Source organism: Protopterus annectens, chromosome 10.part0 (assembly GCF_019279795.1).
Source record: "Protopterus annectens isolate FY-2018-M chromosome 10.part0, PAN1.0, whole genome shotgun sequence".
Lineage (NCBI taxonomy): Eukaryota > Metazoa > Chordata > Ceratodontiformes > Protopteridae > Protopterus > Protopterus annectens.
In genome coordinates this window covers 192,450,520-192,470,342 of record NC_056744.1, presented here as the reverse complement: position 1 = coordinate 192,470,342, position 19,823 = coordinate 192,450,520, and the positions used below count along the sequence as shown (strand labels likewise).

The 19,823-nt window shown below is 38.4% G+C and overlaps 1 protein-coding gene across 1 annotated transcript in view; it reads left to right on the top strand.

Moving 5' to 3' along the window:
• LOC122814110 (extracellular calcium-sensing receptor-like) overlaps nt 1–19,823 on the top strand; it is a 41,994-nt gene that overhangs the window by 15,374 nt on the left and 6,797 nt on the right. Inside the window, exons 2-3 of the mRNA XM_044086725.1 lie at nt 7,385–8,227; nt 13,117–13,344. Of these exons, the coding sequence (XP_043942660.1) occupies nt 7,385–8,227; nt 13,117–13,344 (1,071 nt within the window). The remainder of the gene's footprint in view (nt 1–7,384; nt 8,228–13,116; nt 13,345–19,823) is intronic.

Here is a 19,823-nt window from a genome sequence, read left to right as displayed (position 1 = left end):
ACTGAAAAAAGAAGAAAAAAAAAAAAGAAAGAATATAAGGAGAAGGATCAGATGAGGAAAAAATGGAAAATCCCTAAATATAATGGCACGTACAGAAATCTCCTGAAACAATCTCATGTTGGCCAAAATTTGATGCAGGAATGGTTAAGGAGAGGTGAATTGAGACCAAAAGATGAAAGTTTATTAATGGTGGCCCAGGATAGTGGGCTACTTACAAAATTTAAAATTCAATTGAAAAAAGTGTGAGAAACAGACACACACTGATTCTGTAAAAAAGAAATGGAAACAGTAGCACATATTGTTACAGGATGTGATACACTCATGCCAGAGGGCCTATACACTGAAAGACACAATAATGTGGCAAGACTGATGCACTGGGGATTGTACAAACCCAGCAATAGAGAAGTAGCTGAGAAGTACTGGGGACATGAACCACAAAGCATTATAGGGTATGATGAAGTGTGTATCACGTGGAATCAACTATTATCAACAGTTCAAAAAATAGATGTGAGGAAACCAGATATAGTAGTCTATGAAAAATGATTAATGTAGCATTAATCATTAAAATTGCTGCACTCTGTGACTACAGTGCATTACATACAGAGGGACACAAAGTCATAAAATATCAGGATTTGCAGGCAGAAACAAGAACAATGTGGAAGAAAGATACTCAGACAGTAGAAGCAATAGAGCCAATAAAAGAAGTATTTACAGTTGTACTTAGGTATGTTATCAGTACATGTAGCTCCAGCCGAATTATATAAGGAGGCAATTGTATGCACATCATGGATGCTAAGAAGAGCACTCTAGGGTGACATCAAAGACTGAAACAATACTTATTTCATGTCTTAGGAATAGGGTTCATTTTTATCATAGGTTCATACTAGGCTATCTGCCCTGGGGCATTTATATGCCTAGGCCGAGTGTGTTTGACTTTCACCACCCTTTGATTTGAGTTTGCTGTGCCCTTTTTAAGGTTAGTTTACTGTGCCTCTGTCTAGTAGTGACACAGAAGTAATCCCTGGGGTAAACCTACGATCTCCCATCCACTCATCAAGATTCCTCTTGAAGAGAGTCAGTGAGGTACTCTGCCTAACATGGACTGCGATTCTATTCCAGAGTGAAGGGAGCCTCTGGGTTATGAATCTGTCCCTCCAGCATGTTCTATTTATTTCTGTGCTGAGGTTCAAGTCCCTCGAGCGTGTGGTTCTAAGGGATTTAGATTTTCTGAGGTGGAGCATGTCCATTAATTCTGGGTTGGACATAGCTTTGTATGTCAGGCATAGATCGCCTCAAAGTAGGCGGTATGCAACTGAGTAGAGCTGGAGTTTTTTTAACCGGGCAGCATATGGGATCTGTTTGACTCCCTTGATCCTATTTGTGAGGTACTTTTGGGGTCTTACTAGTTGCTGCAAGTGCCGGGTAAGGTACATCCCAAAAGGGGCATTGTATTCTATGATGGGCCTGATGAGGGATGAATAAAGGGGCACTATTACCTCACTTGATCTAGATGTGAATCCTTTCGTGATGAGGTGGGCTATGTAGAAGGTCTTTCTAACCACTTTGGCAATGTGGTTGTCAAAGGAGAGATTGCTATCAACTTGGGTCCCCAGGTCCCTAATTACTTCTTCCATACTTAATGGGTTACCACCTATGTGGTAATTTTTGGGCACTTTGTTTTTGCCAAAGCGTATGACTATACACTTCTTGGCATTTAGCTTTAGGCCATGGCTCTGGCACCAGTTATCCATCTCTGTGAGACCTTTTTGGAGGATGTTCGTGTCAGCTGGAGAATCAATTATGGCGCCCAGTTTGCAGTCATCTGCGAACTTGGTCAGCCATAGTCCTCCCATGTTGGCCTGTAGCTCGGAGAATTATATACCGAACAAGAGAGGTCCCAGGACAGAGCCTTGTGGGACACCACTTGTAACCGGTTTCGAATCTGACATGGCTCTGGCAATTCTGACTCTGTGGGTTCTGTCTTTGAGCCAGTTAGCAACCCATCTTGTGACATAGGGGTTTATATTTAAGCTGGATAGCTTATCTATGATGCCCGAGTGGGGTATTGTGTCAAATGCCTTTGTGAGGTCCAGATAGGCTGTGTGGACTATCGGACTACCTTCCGTTCATCTATGGCCTTGGTGACTGTTTTGAAAAATTCGACCAGGTTCAAGAGGCAGGATCTGCCCTTGACAAAGCCGGATTGGGAAGGATCTAGTGTATGTAGGTCCCCAATGTCTTTGTCTATGAGTTCCATGGTGATCCTCTCCATGGCCTTGCAGATAAGGCTAGTTAGGCTTATGAGGCGATAGTTACCAGGGTCCGTTGAGGCACCACCTTTGTGGAGTGGGACCACTGTTGCTGTACACCATTCTTTGGGTACATATCCTGTAGTGAGGCTGATATTGGACAGCAGTTTTACATGAGGGTTTAGTTATTCTTGGAGTTCATGTAGGACGCAACCCAGGACACTGTCTGGTCCCATTGAAGCAGTGTTTTTTGCTTTGGAGAGGGCAGCTTTCACCTGAGCATCTGAGATGTTAGGGAGGCTGCACTCTGCTGGGATAGATATTTGCTCTTTTGGGTGGGAAGGGGGGAGAAGTTTGCACTGAACCTGTCTGCCAGGATGTTGGCAATGTCTGTGGGTTCAGTGTATTTTTTGTCATTTAGAATCAACTGTGAGCATATCTGGGAGTTACATCCCAGGTTCCTAGCATAGCTAAAGAAAGCTTTGTGATTGTCTTTAGCATCCTGTGCAATTTTTCTCTCAAAGCTGGCCTTGGAGGATTTTATGAGGGATCGAAATTTTTTGTTACTACTGATCAGAGATGCCTTCCCTTTTAGGGATTTTACTCTATCATGTAGCAGCTTCCTCCTTCTGTTGTACAACTTATTTATGGCTGGGGTCCACCCGACTGGACACCTGCCTTTGGACGATTGGGTCTTGATTTTGTTTGGGATAGCATGATCCATGCATTCCTGGAGGTGTACATAGAATGCATTTATATAGGATTCTGTGGTTTGGGCCGTAGTTTCCACTGGCCCGTGGACCTTGAAGGATTCCACCTCGGTTTTGAGAAGTGTGAAATTCACTTTTGAGAAGTTTTTCACTGTGGTTTTCTGGGCTGGGGGTGGAGTCGGGTTTTGGATATCCAGTGAAATTAATTTATGGTCTGATCTTACCAATGAGGGGTATACTTCTGGTGTGGAGCATAGGGTCCCCATGTTGGTGATGATCAGGTCAAGTATGTTTTCCCCTCTTGTGGGAGTTGTGACTAGTTGTTCCATCGCATTTGAGTTTATAAATTCCAGGAACATTTGGGCTAGGGTGTTGGGGCTTGAGTAGTGCTCCCAGTCAATGTTTGGGTAGTTGAAGTCACCCAATATAATGGTGTTTGGAGAGATCTTCATGTTCTCCAATGTTTTCAGGAAAGCAGAGTGGGATTCCTGATTTTAAGACGGTGGTCTGTAGCATGCTATAAACTGAAAGGCAGTTTTGCCCACTGTTAGTTGCACCTGGATGGCTTCTGATGCTTCGTGCAATGCCACTAACCTGGAGGTGTGGGTATCCTTGATAAATATGGATACTCCCCCTCCTTTTGTGGTTTGGTCTGAGTTTTGGGGCTGAAAAGCATGATATGAGGTATAACCTGGTAGTGATGGGGTGCTCTCTGGAGCCTTGAACCAGGTTTCTGTCACTGCGCAGATATCGATGTTCTCCATACTGAGGAGAGCTTCGAGTGCATGCATTTTGAGGTTTAGACTTCTGGCATTTAGCAGCATTACCCTTAGTTTCTTGTTCTTTGTGTTTTCTATGGAGGTGGGTTTGTCTTTTGAGCCTTGCCTAAAAAAGGCACTATGGGGGTGGCAAGAGCCTTTGCCAGTATCCAAAAGCCCAGGGGTGACAGGTGCAAGCCATCCCTAGCGAAGCAATGTGGCTTGTCGAGCATGTCATCCCAGGCTGACAGGCACTGGATCCCCTTTGAATGACACCAAAATTTTAGCCAATTGTTAAAATCGATCATTTTGTCTTTATACTGCGGCATCATTCTAGCTGAGGGTAAGATGCTGCTCAAGGTCAGGGTCATACCGGCCTGGGCTACATGATCAGAGAGCTCCTCTATGTCTCTTTTCATGTAGTCGAGGGCGGTACATCTCAGGTCATTCACACCAGCATGTACTATGACAGAGTCATATTTGTACTAGCTTTGGAGTGACCTGAGTGCTTGCGTTATGTGGTGGATCCTAGCGCCCGACAGGCAGCTCACTGTGACCTTCTCCTTGTTCAGCCTGGTGAGCAGGACGTCAGTGTGTCTGACTATAGAATCACCTATTACAACTGTATCAGGTGTGTTATTCAGCCTTAAAGGCTGTGACTGTTTGGCACACTGACTTTGTGAGCTATGTGTTGCACATGTTTTGCTGTGGGGTAGCGTTTGCTTGGATGTCTGCTTTGAAGGTCTCTGCTGCTTAGATAGATTTTTTATTTAGAGCCTCTGAGTATGTTTTTGTGTGTTATGTGTTTGGTTTGCTGTTGTGGTAGGACTATGTAAGACTGGATTAGTGTTGTGTGAGGTTACCGTCTCCTCCTGACTAGTTACACCAGTTCTGAGGTGAGAGAGCTCAACCTCCAGTTGTGGTCATGGTTTTAGAAACCCAAAATACTTGAAGAAATTAAACCTAGAGGAGAAGCAAAAGCTCCAAGGCAACAATGTTAATCACTGTGATATTGTATCACAAAAAAATGACCTTCCTTCATCATCCTTTCCAGTGCTTTTTTTACAATGGAAATCAGACTTAGTGAACAGTAATTCGAATACCTCTTGTATTCTGTCTTTGTCTGCTATTTAGGAGGACTCCAGGTTCTGATTCTACTTCTTCAATATCCACTTCCTTCAACACTGAGGAATAACATCCATAAACACAATTATTAATGCCAACTCATCAGCAGTTCAAATCATACTGTTTCACATACTGAACCATTAAGCACAGAATTTATTCTGTAGGAATATGAGTGATTTATACGATTTCTTTTTCTTACAGGTTTCTGTGTGTATGTAATAGATTTTGTATATTTGCAAACTGATTTTTTAGTATGCATTGTTAGTCACACATTTTCCTATTTTAGGGTTGTTGTATACTGTTGTGTTAACTTTGTGGTTTTAGTTACAGTTCTATAATCTCTGGCTATTTTGTGGTTTTGGATACAGTGCTATAAACTGAGTTTATATTTTCTTCCTCTTGTTTAAGGTTCAGGTTGTTACTACTACTGATGCTTACCTCTGATAGTTTGTGCAACACTTTTTGCTTATTTGGGATGGGGAAAGCATTGCTTTTAACTTTTAGTATGGCATAGGTGTGAAAGTGTGCATGCATGTGTGTGTGTTTGTGTGTGTGTGTGTGTGTGTGTGTGTGCGTGCGTGCGTGCGTGTGTGTGTATGTTTACAAATTTTGTACTGTTTCTTCATTTTTGCATAGCTCTTTTTATAATGATTGCAATTTTATGCAGTTTAAGCAGTCAGCAATTGTTTAAATTATCTGCAGACTATTACATTTGTTGGTATGATTATGCATGAAATAATGCTACTTTCCAATTATGAGTGTTAGGTATGGTATAGTTGTTTATGATTCTCATTTTTAATGGATTTGGTATTTGATGCAGCTAGAGTAAAATATGTATTTTTTTACTGGCATACATGTTTTTACTTTAGTAAATATAATTTTAATTTGTATTTATGACTTGCCATTCACAACTGTCATTCAAGTGTAAACACACAGAAGTCTTTACCTTGAAGCCACCTAAAAAGGAAAACAAAGAAACAGTACCAGTTTAAAGAATGTTGAACCCTAAGGTACTGTTATTCCTCTTTGGTCTTACAGCTTCACTGACTTATTAAAAAAGGAAGCAGGTTTGATTCTAGTAGCACAGTTCCTGTTTTTTATTATCATAAAAATGTAAGAAGCTAGCATATATTACCAGCAGTTTTTTGACTGTCTTTAATTTACTTTCTTTAGTCTCAAGAACAGCCTTACTCACACACACAAATGCACAACACACACACACACACACACACACACACACACACACACACACACACACACACACACACACACACACATACACACACACACACACACACACATAGAAAGATGGCATAATTCACACACACACACACATGTGCACGTGTGTAGTCTAACCACTTGATGTGTATTGTCTGTAAAGAACATTTTCATAGCAAATATTGCTGCACTATTTATTGTGGTTCTGAGAGTCAAAGAACACTACTGGGACTACATAGATATAAAATACATCTAATTGACACATGAACTACCACATAGGCAGCAATCTACTTAACACCGAATGCGTGATAAGAGACCTTGGGACCCAGGTGTACAGTAGTCTCTCCTTTGATAGTCACATCACCACAGTAGTCAGGAAGTCCTTCTACATGGCACACCTCATCATAAAAGGGTTCTCATCCAGGAAAAAAGAGGTCATTATTCCCCTCTGCTCATCACTCATTAGACCCATTATAGAGTACAATGCCCCTTTTGGAACGTACCTCACAAGACATCTGCAGCAGCTGGAAAGGCCACAGAAGTACCTCACAAAGAGGATTACTGGCCTCAAACAAATGCCCTACACTTACCGTATCAAAAAACTCCAGCTTTACTCCGTAGCTTATCGCCTACTCCGAGGTGATCTCTGCCTAACATATAAAGCTATGTCAAACCCAGAGCTGTTGGACATGCTACACCTAAAGAAATCCCAATCCCTCCAAGCTACATGCTCTAGGGACCTAAATCTTGTCACCGCAATAAACAGGACACACTGGAGGGATAGATTCCTATCCAGAGACTTCCTATACTCTGGAACAAGCTACCCATCTATGTCAAGCAAAGTTCTTCATTAGCACTCCTCAAGAAAAATCTTGATGAGTGGATGGGAAATAGGAAATACACCCTGGGGATCACTTCTGTGTCTCTGCTGGATAGTGGCACAGGAAAATAACTTTCTTGGGTGGCATAAGCTATGGAACCTTGCTGACTAGGCTTACGTAGGCCCTTGGGCTGATAGCCTAGTACCTACCTATGAACCTATGTAAATCTGATACAAACAAAGCATGTGATGAAGGTAGGCTTCTCATAAGTAAATAGCATGTACTGAGGATATACTTCACACTTTTATTAATTCATGTATTACAAGCTTGGGTATTGTTTTCTTCAAGAGTATCAAAACACTCTGGTAGCAATGTTTATCAGCCTCCCTTGAGAGCAATAGTTACTTTTCACAAGGAATGACAAATTTTGCTGCAGTATGGTATATGCAACAGGAACACATTAATATAACTAGCATGTTTTAAAAACTGTGTAATTTCTTTAGATTAGCTATGGGTCCACACTACCGGCATTGAGTGACAAACAACAATTTCCTTCTTTCGTTCGCACTATCAGCAGTTTTACTGTTCAAGTTATTGCAATCTCTCAGTTGATGAAACACTTTAGTTGGACATGGATTGGCATTCTAGCATCTGATAATGACCTAGGAAGAGAACCCAGTCAGGAACTTTTACATGAATTTGCTAAAACAGACAGCTGTGCAGCATTTGTAGAAATACTACCTGCTTACATTTCTAGGAGCAGACTACAAGAAATAGCTGAGAAGATCAAAGCATCATCAGTGAAAGTAATAATTGTCTTTTCTACACAACAGTACCTTGTCTCATTAATGGAGGAAGTCACAATGCAGAACATAAGTAATAAAGTATGGATTGCCCCAATCATCTGGAGAAACTCTTTAGTGTTTCATATCAAGGACAATTGGAGGACGTTAAATGGTACTTTAGGTTTTACAATGTACAATCCAGAGATTCCTGGGTTTCAAGATTTTGTGCACAATATTAATCCTTCATCTGCAAGTGATGATATTTTTCTGACTCTTTTTTGGGAAACTGTTTTCTACTGTAAATGGATAGGTAACCATAACATCAATGTATCTCTATCAGACATGTTACTTAAAGCCACAACATTTTGCACAGGTACTGAAAGCCTTAAGAATCTTCAGACTTCAGTATATGAGTCCTATGGCTTTCAAGAAGCAATCAGCACATACAATGCTGTGTATGTTGTAGCTCATGGACTGCACAGACTGTTATCATGTGACTTTAAGGATGTGAAATTACATAATAAATCATGTGGTGATATCAACAACATTCAACCATGGCAGGTAAGAAAAGAAAAGAAATATCATGAGGTATACCTGTTATGACAGTGCTAAATTACTTTCAAAGTGTGACTAAATGTGTGTTACTGTTTTTTTAACATTATAAGAGGTAAATCCACCTGGGCATATGTGTGCATACAAAGATGTGTATAGTACTGTAAATGTGGTACACTTCCTCCTGTTTTAGTTACGAACCTGCTAAGCAATTATATCATACATTTAAATGTTAGTACTTGATTGCAGCAAGATAACCATTTATACAGAGTCATTTATAAAATGGACTTCTTAAATAAAGAAAGAAAATAATTGATTAAAGTATCTGGCTACACTTTCTCACTTTCTACTTGCATCATTGGATGTGATGTCAATTAAAGGTAGCTCTTAATCCTTACTCATGTCTGTTTCCAAAAAATAATTAACTTTCAAATTATTGTATCCTAAAAAAATGTATTTCTATAAATGCATAAGCCAACCTGATAAACTTTGTGATATCATGGCAGAATTGTGTGAGTATGCATCTATATGTGTTAATCAGTGCTGACCCTTGCTATCCTGCCTTCATCTCTCAAAGCTTATGTGAATGGCTTCTGCATCTACAAAAATGCAATATTATTAGTCTACCTGCACTGGAATAGAGAGAGAGAGAGAGAGAGAGAGAGATAAAGCTCTGACTGGGTCCATGCAAATGAAGTTTATATATCAGCTTGGGTACGGCTCTTACAAATAAAATACCATTTAATTGGGTTGGAAATGTCCAATAAAGACCAAAGGTCTATTACCAGTATGAGTATATTATCATACAAATACTAGTGAAAAGTATTCATGATTAGAAAAGGCTAAGGACTTGTTTGACTGAGGATATTTTGCACAGCAGTTGCTTATGCTCTTATCAGGTGCTGACTTTGTGGGAACATGGGTGAAAATCTTGGCTAGGCTTATAAAGGCATTCTGGCCAATAGCCTGCTATCATCCTATGAACCGATAAATTCAGGTGGAGTCTCATTTCCATCCTAAAACTCATCTGATGGAATGTTGTAACTTCCACAATTCAAAGTGTCACAATAATCTAAGAAGTGAAAAACAGATTTCTCGATACGGAATCTATGGCTGATTTGAGAACAGTCAAGCAAGAATATTATAACCACACATTGAAAAATTTGTAAAAACTTTACTTCTAAAAGCAAAGCTTAAATTACATATTTCAAAATTAAATTGCAAAGTATGAATACTTTTGTTGTCAACTGTAAACAACCGAATGCTGTCTATGCTCCTTGCGAGCCCTGGTCATAGCTAAAATGGGTTACTAGCCCAGCACTCTTACCTGATCAATAAATAAAAATAAATAAGTAAAGCACAACCCATCACATAAAATCACTGCAGATGACCTTGGTGAAGTAGAATCAAACAAAAAGGTCTGGTTAATTCATAGCAATGTAGTGCATATATGATACGCCAGTCTACCCTGTCTCAAATGTACATGTATCATGCACTGTTTAACATCCTTAATGTTTAAATCCACTAGATATTCTGTATGGAGGTTTTAATAATTAAATCACCTCTTATTAATTTGCTCCTATTCATCTAGGAATGATTACATCTTTGGCAAAAGTGAAAACTGTAATCTAAAGTTCGAAATATGATATAATTTACCAGGCTGATGTCTAATAATCTGTCTGTTTACAGTTCCCTTAGGAACCTTAATTCCTACATTTCTAAGAATTAAGGTCAGTTCTTACCAGTTATTAGAATTTTTTCCTGTGAATTACATAATCAGAAGTTACCATATCTCTTATTTTATTCTGCCAACTCAAAAGGAAATACATTTTTCACACACATTTAGCAGCAACAATATTACACTAAATGCTTATATGTGGAAAATTAATTTCTACTAAACATCCTTTTATCAACAGGTTATATTCAAATGAATAATTGTAAATCACTAATGAACCTTCATAGCTTAACAGATAATCCTACAATAACCTCTTTACTTTAATTGTATAGTGTGCCTCCCTAAAAAAAAATCAGAATGGGTAAACACTTTACCCATTATTATTATTATTATGATCTTAGTCACCTTGAAAGCTTACCTGCAGCTATCCATCAATTTCCCTGCAGACAGTCTACGTGCCACATTAAGTGGTTATAGAATAATTGAACATCTTGGTGAAATATTGTGGAATATTGTGGTAGTACTTTACCTTTCTAGGTATTACTTCAATTGCAATGGGTTCTAAGGACTTGGTGTCCTTAAGTCAGCTTTTGTCTTATATGGTGGAATACGCATCCTATTTTTATTAATCATGAATCTACAGTAGGAACTTTCTGCAATGAAAAATTCATATTTTCCTCTGTTGTCTCAAACTCCATACTCTTTTATCTTATCTAGGAACATTTGTAGATTATTTAATTGGTCTTCATCATCACCGTCTCTTATAAACATACCAAAGGAAAACTGCATGTTAGAACATCCTTGGAGAGGTTGGATCCATCACCATCTAGCAAGAAGCTGAAGCAGATGCCACTCTGAAAGCAAGCCTGCTGTACTAGAGCAATCCCTATTGTGTATTAATAGTTAAAAGCCTCTTAAGATATTCTTTCATTTTTATCAGTTGTTCAGTTTATGCTAGGTTAGTGCTTGTGATATGCTTTAACGGATTCACTTCAGAAGCTCGAAATACTGAAATCTTGAATTTCAATATCTTGAGCCCAAGAAGCCAAATCCACAAAACAACGAAAACTAAATACTGGAGGTTTTGAATTTTGCAGTTTTACTGCACACACACCATCCTCCACACAAACACACACAATCACTCTACTACATGAAAGCAGGGGGGCAAGCACCCCTGTACCCCCCATGTGGGGGGCTGCTCCCCCCATACCCCCCCCTACTTAAATTTTCTCACTTCAAGGTTGCACTACATACAAACACACACAAAACACCTCCAGGCAAGCTACATTCTCTTCACACACACACATCACAGCAACAAAACACACTGACACACACCACGGCCCCTACCCAAACCCATTAACACACACACACACACACACACACACACACACACACACACACACACACACACACACACACACACACACACACACACTTACCTGAATACATGAGTACAGCGGAAGTTTAGAAGCACAAAATTCAAAACCTCCGGTATTTGAGGTTTTAAATTTCGCACTTCTAAACATTCGCTATTATGTGGATTTGGCTTCTTGGGCTCGAGAAACTGAAATTCGAGATTTCAGTATTTCAAGCTTCTGAAGGGAACCTGCTTTAACACAGTCAGTGATGCAAAACTGTCTTCTTGGTATTTATGCAATCCAGGATTATGATGACTCTGCAAACTCTTATAATGCTCACACCATCTGCTTTATTTCCTAAACAGCAATCAGCTGGAGTATGCCCCTCTCACTTCGTTTCACTTTAGCTAATATCACTGAACAATACAACCATTGAACTTCGAGCACTATTATACTGTCTATACCAGACTACAAGCTTTATCAAATTTTGGTTTCTTGTTTTGTACTTCCTTAGTTTTTGCATTTGTACTAATCACAGTATCCAGTTCTTTGCTGAAAATGTATTTTGCATCTATCAACAATGATAACAAGTTTTCAGATGTTGCCATTTTTTTGGCATTTGCTGATGATAAATATTATGTCATGATAGTATATCGGTTTAATGCAACCTCCCATATTTACTAGTAATAAATAGTTCTGGTCTTTTCTTGTTGAACATATACACATTTTACAAGTGTGTTCTATCATAACTGGTTTGTATGCATGGCTGTGGGGAAGGGGGGAGGCATTATGACAGAAGCATTTAAAGTGTGTATCAGAGGTGCTGTGGGACATGTCCTGGTTGATGTAAACATATTTGGATTGCAGTTAACATTGTTTTCACTAAAGTGACATCTGTCGCATCAAAGATGTAGAGATGTTGAAACTACATAATAAGAATGAGAAGGAACTCTGTGAGTTAGAAATCATAAATGATAAAGAATTTAGGCTAGAGTCCTTAAGAGTACAGTGACATGCATTGCAAAGGATTGCTGATACCAAAAGAAGCACCAGCATCATGTGCCTGAGGACAAGGGATATAACAAATTGTTGGATACCATATCCCAGGCCACTATTCTGTACCCTGCAGTAACACAAACAAACTTCTTTGCCTGCAGTATGTGCAGCTTATGTAGTTTAAATGCTTAAATGATATTTGGAATGGCATTCTGTAGTGTGACAAGCAGTGTTGTTTCCACACTAGTCTCTTTACAAAAGCAGTGATTCATTGTCTATGCTAGCAAGTATTATTGACTGGCAAAAAATGAAAGATTGAAGATCTCATGAAGGACCATCTTTCAAAGCACGCTTAAAACACAGCAGATAAGAAGGCACACATTTGTAGTACAAGGTTGTATATGATTTATATAAATTAAATCCTGTGGCAAAAATGGGCATAGACATGGTCAATTAGAATAGCAATTTGATAGCCACTTGGCCAAAAATATAGTAGTGTTCAAAAAACAAGTTCACAATGGCATTTTCACCTTTTCACTAACGTGGTGTGACCTTGGAGTTGAACATTAAGTAGAGTGGAACAGTGGAAGCTATACTTCAATGGTACAAAATTGTTTCTATAGATATTTAACAAGCAGACTGATAGCCAAACAACCTAGAACCTAAAAAGGGTGAATATTTGTAGTTATATAATACATTTATTTGGTATCACATGCCAGAAAATGATTTTACGATACTAAGAAATTGCTACAGAAATGATGCAAGTATTATCTGTGAATTGCCATTATTTACATTTTTGATAAATTGAGTCAGTTAGAATTTCTTTCATGCAATCTGATAAAATTTCTTTGTCCTTTACATTCCTTCAGCTGTTCAGCTATATCAAGACTGTCGACTTTATGAACACAGCGGGCCAAGAGGTATATTTTGATATAAATGGTGACATGCCAAATCAGTTTGACATTCACAACTTTCAATTTTTCCTGAATGGAACAAGTCGGATTATAAAAGTTGGAATTTTCAAGTCATGGGCCCCAAATGATCAGCAGATTCAAATAGATAAAAAAGCTATTTTGTGGATTGATGGCACTACAGAGGTTAGTGTAGCTTGTTTTATAATGGGAGACAGTTTGCTAGCTTTTTGTATATTGTGCATTTTATATTTGAATATACATATATATATATATATGTATATATATATATATATATATATATATATATATATATATATGTGTGTGTGTGTGTATGTATGTATGTATATATATATATATATATATATACACACATACATATATATATATATATATATATATATATATATATATATATATATATATATATATGTGTGTGTGTGTGTGTGTATGTATGTATGCAGTAGATATATAGCTAGATGGTTTACAGTACCTTGGTCAAATGTTCATTTCATTGACCAAAAAAAAAAGACTCTGTGATAGAAAATTGACTGTTCACACATACTGGCTTTGTAAATGTGTGCGAGATCATTGTATAGTGGTAATTTGGGAATTGTCCATTCCCCATTGTAGTACAATCCCAGAGTTGGTATATATAATTAACAGGGGGAATGGAGAATGTTTGACTTTGCTTTTTTTTTTTTGATCTACTGTTAATTGACCATTTCTCTATGATCACCCACTGTTCAATATTTTTTCCCTGTATATATCCACACACACAGACACACACAGAGACGCACTCACACACACACACACACACACACACACACACACACACACACACACACACTCACATAATATATATGTATGTATATATATATATATCTATATATATATATATATATATATATATATATATATATATATATATATATATATATATATATATATATATATATAGATAGATATATATATATATATTTATATGGGTGTACTTCAGAATTTCGAAGTCTAAAACTTTAAATCTCATATGAACTTCGAAATCCATTTCCCTTGTCCTCGCTGTAGTGTGATCTCAGAGTTGGTGTATTTAAGTTGCAGGGGGTGTGGAGGATGCACCCCCTGCATACACTTGTTTTTAATGTGTTTAGTGGTGTTTTGGGGAAGGGTTCACAATTTCGAGATTCCAAGATCTCGGGATTCTGAACTTGATGTTCTGAAACTCGAGATTTTGTGATTTCAAAAATTAGACGTGAACCCATATATAATATAACTTTGAAACAGTCACCAAGGCCATTGACGAGAAGAAGGTGGTCCACACAGCCTACCTGGACCTCGCAAAAGCCTTCGATACAATACCCCACTTGGGCATTATAGATAAGCTCACCAGCTTAAATATAAACCCCTATGTCACTAGATGGGTTGCAAACTGGCTCAAGGACAGAACCCACATGGTTAGAATTGCTGGAGCCATGTCAGACTCCAAACCAGTTACAAGTGGCGTCCCGCAAGGCTCAGTCCTGGGACCTCTCTTGTTCGGTATATATTTCTCGGAGGTACAGGCAAACACAGAAAGACAGTGGCTGACCAAGTTCGCAGATGACTGCAAACTGGGTGCCATAATCGACTCTCCAGCCGACACAAGCATCCTCCTAAAGGGCCTCATAGAAACAGACAACTGGTGCCAGAGCCATGGCCTCAAGCTATACGCCAAAAAGTGTATAGTCATCCCCCTTGGCAAAAACAAAGTGCCCACACATTACCACATAGGTGGTAATCCATTAAGTACAGAAGAAGTAGTTAGGGTCCTGGGGAACCAAGTTGATAGCAATCTCTCATTTGACAACCACGTGGCCAAAGTGGTTAGAAAAACATTTCATATAGCCCACCTAATCATGAAGGGATTCACATCTAGATCAGGGGAGGTCATCGTGCCTCTTTACTCATCCCTCATCAGGCCCATAATTGAGTGCAATGCCCCTTTTGGGATGTACCTTACCAGACACCTGCAGCAACTGGAAAGACCCCAAAAGTACTTCACCAAGAGAATCAAAGGGCTCAAGCAGATGCCATATGCTGCCCGGTTAAAGAAACTCCAGCTCTACTCAGTGGCATACCGCCTGCTTAGAGGTGATCTGTGCCTGACGTATAAAGCCATGTCCAACCCGGAATTATTGGACATGCTGCACCTCAGAAAATCCAAATCCCATCGAGCTACGCGGTCGAGAGACTTGAACCTCAGCACTGAAATAAATAGGACATGCTGGAGGGACAGATTCATAACACAGAGGCTCCCTTCACTCTGGAATAAAATCCCAGTCTAGGTTAGGCAGAGTCTCTCATTGACTCTCTTCAAGAGGAATCTTGATGAGTGGATGGGAGATCGTAGGTTTACCCCAGGTATCACTTCTGTGTCACTGTTAGACAGAGGCACAGTATACTAACCTCGAAAAAGGGCATAGCAAAATTAATTTAAAATGGGTGGCGAAAGCCAAACACACTCTGGCTAGGCTTATAAATGCCCTAGGGCAGATAGCCTAGTATGAACCTATGAACTTATGAACCTATATATATATATATATATATATATATATATATATATATATATATATATATGTATATATATATATATATATATATATATATATATATATATATATGGGTCTGCTTTTAAATCTTGAAAGCTCATAATCCTGAAATTCAAAATACTGAGTCCAAAATCCTGAAAATTCAAAATACTGAAAACTCAAAATACTGAATTTCATAATATTGAAAAAACAGAGTACGCCAACAGTTACAATATTCCAACACAACGACATAAGAAAGCCTATTACTCTTCTCCAACTATAAGCAGGGGGGCAAGCCTTCCTGCACCCCCCATGTAGGGGGCTGTGCCCCCCACACCTCCTGCTACTTAAATTTATCAACTCCAAGATTGCACTCCACAATATGCTTTGTTTTTTATTTGTTTCTGTATGTACTTCTGCTGGAGTATAGTACGTGTTAGTATCCTGTAGTTTTTTTCAGTATTATGAAATTCAGTATTTTGAGTTTTCACACATTTTGAACTTTCAAGATTTTGGTTTCAGTATTTTGAATTTCAAGATTATGAGCTTTCAAGATTTAGAAGCTGACCTATATATATATATATATATATATATATATATATATATATATATATATATATATATATATATATATATATATATATGATGTTGTACATGTTTTGACTGACTGGACTGCTGGTGAATGACAGAAGGCATTTCTGTAAGCCATTAGCATACTGACCTGGTGAAAGATCAAAGATCATATGCAAATGTCTTCTAACAGTTTTTTTCTGTAATTTGGCTGACATCACATTAAGTGGGTTTTCTAACTGTAAAATGTAGTTTTTATTTTAGAATTATATGTGTTAAGTTTATTATGCATGTCAAGTCAAGGCACCATGAGCATAGATGAAATCACAACCAGTGAATATAGCAAATTGTTTTAATACAAAGCAATTACTTTATTAACAACAGTTAGACTGGATTCTGTGGTCGTTAATTTGACTTTTTGGTTCCTTCTTTATTATACCTGTGTCTGTCTTTGCTGTATTCTGACCAGCTGTTAAGTTACTTCCTGATTCTGTTATCTGTCTTCACCCAGTGATGATGCAATTTTAGGAACAGTCACAGGTGTGTTTTCTGTACCCTACAGTATATTTCAAGACATAAAGTGACACAGAATGCAGCACTCAATCAGAAACTTAATCAAGCCATAAATAACTAAATAAATAAATGTAGTTTTGTTTAAGTAAAAGAAAAATGAAGATTACTGGTAAATTGTACACCGCTAGGCATATAGTGTACTAACATGGATTACAGCACAAAAAGCTGGTTAAAAAAACAAAAACATTTGCCCATGATTTTTAAGTAGCCATTGGTGTACAAGTAACTCTCCTTCTCAAGTGACAACATTGCTTACCACACCACCCCCTCTTGTGAAGTTCTCCTGAAGGTTAATCCTTTATGGGAATAACACAGTTTTCTTCCCTCCCCATTGGTTAGGCACGGACTGAACCACAGTAAAAGACTGTAGACATATTACATTAGCACAGAGAATTAAGGCTACTAGTTGTCCATGCAATTTGTAGTCCTAGGTTTGTTTCCCACACTTTATATTTCCCTAGTTTGTAACTTTGAATAAGTCACTTAATCAGAGTTCTCCATTGTCATCAGAAAAAAGCACTTTCATCTGGTGGAATCACCAGGTTAACCAATAAATTAAGGTATATGTTTTGCTCCAAGTATGATGAATGAAATTTATCATGTTATCTAAAGTAGCAAATAAGTGCTTTTTTCATATAACCTGCTTGTGGTGATTCTCACCTGCTGTTTGTATGGCAAAAATGAGTCTCTATCTCTCTCACACACACACACACACACACACACACACACACACACACACATATATATATATATGTGTGTATGTATATATTTATATATATATATATATATATATATATATATATATATATATATATATCATGTGATGTTAAAATGCTCATTTTCCAGACAAACTCCCTAAGTGTGGTTAAAGGACAAATGATTATTTTCATGAAAAGAGACTTACATGTTCTCCAGTATTGCAGTGCGTTTCAGAACTATAGTGTCATGTGACCCAGACTTTGACAGTGCTCCTTATCATCTTTCTGAAGGCTGCCAGCCTAGCTAGATATAATTTTGTAGATAATTCTATGTCATTTGTAAATATTAATATAATCCACAGGCTTGGTTTACAAATGTAAAGAGAACTATATGTTAAGATTAAACTATATGTTGTACTGAGCTTTAAAAATGTAACCACAGTTCACTCGGCTGGAAGAAAGCTGATAAGTCAAGCATTGTATGTCTGTTTGATCTCAAGCTCGGAGACAGGATGTCTGGACCAGGAAATTATTTCTATTGTCTTGAGATAATTAGTAAGGTTTTACATGTATAATGTCTTGTATTGCTGTGGCTTCCTGGCCAGGTGCAGCTTGCTAAGAAATGTAAACTTTGAGTTTCTGTTAGCCTGGGGTCTAGAGAAGTGTTAAGAAAGATGTAATGTGAAATGACTCAGAGGTACTGTTTTATCAATTTAAGACTTTCTTAGAGAGAGAGAGAGAGAGAATTAAGCATTTTGGATTTTGTCTGAAGACATCAACTCACCAGCACTCTGCCATTGCTCTGTAAGTAAGATATTTATTTAGAACAGTGATTTCTCTTAGAGAGAGATAGAAATAGCCAGATTAGTCTAGCTGTTTTCTATATTTATGTCAGACACAGTATTATTTTAAAGAATTTTCCTGTGATTTCTGAACTCTGTAATGTCGTTGTGTTGAAGTAATAAAATTCGCCTTATGGGTTTATTATTTATTATTAAATATTTTTAAACCTTTCAACTGTGTTTTATGTAGAGGTAATTTAAGCTCTTAGTGTACATTGCATGTATTCAGTGATACTGTTCAAGCCACTCCAATAGCTTTAGCCCTGGGTCACACTATTACTATAACAGTAATATCACACAGTGAAATTGGTCACCCTTTGGGAAGGGCCTTATTAGTAGCTAAGAGTAGTTGGTGGCAGTGATTACTACCTTATAGCCTGGCAGGAGGGGGTATAGCTGGAGAACCCGTGCCAGCCTTCCCCAGGAATGTCTGTGTGTTTGTATATAAACTAAATCTCAAAGTGTGTGTGTGTGTGTGTGTGTGTGTGTGTGTGTGTGTGTGTGTGTGTGTGTGTGTGTGTATGTGTGTGTGTGTATATGTGTGTGTATGTGTGTGTGTGCGTGTGTGTGTGTGTGTCAGCTACTTGAGCAGGGACACAAAGCACTGGTTGGACAGAGAGGGTACTGGAGGTTTTGGCTTGATTACTCAGCTGGGATCTGAACCCTATAGCTGTGCCAGTGGAGAGTATTACTGGAGATCTGGAGAGAAGGGAAGAACCCAGCCCCAGACTGACTGTGATCTCTGTGTGCTTTTAAGAGAAATTGTACTTTACTGTGTGTGTGTACGTGTTATCCTTGCCAATGTGCATGCCCCTCACTGGTGCTAGTGGTGAGGATTGAGGCTCCTTAATTACTGGGCCAGTGCACAGGCATCACATATTAATTGTTTGGCAGTAGTGGGATATCCACATCAAATATTAATTGTCTGATTGTGGTAAGTTTGCCACATCACATACTAATTGGCTTGTAGTAGTGTAGGTAGTGAATTCCTGTAGCTTGTGTACATTGATCACTGAAGGTGTTTTTGTAGTCTAAATCAGCCATGCAGTGAATTTTCAGAGTTCACATCACAGTTGTTTTATTTCTTTTGTTAGCTTAGTTAGGGAGAACAGGCAAGCATGTCAGCAGAGGAATACAGTAAGCTGGCAAGGAGCCAGTTGGCTGAGATGTGCCAGGCTAAAGGACTGGTGCATGGAAACTTGACTAAGGCAGACATGATTGCAGCTTTGGTCACAGCTGCATCAGAAAACAGCAATATGCCGGATGATCAGACTGGCGCTGGAGATGTACAACACTGGGAGAATGGACAGCTCAGCCTTTCTGCTGAGGACTTTAAAAATCCATCTGACGCTAAAGAGACTTGAGTTGGAGGCAAGACATTTGGAAATGGAAGCTGTGGAGAAGGAGAAGCAGTG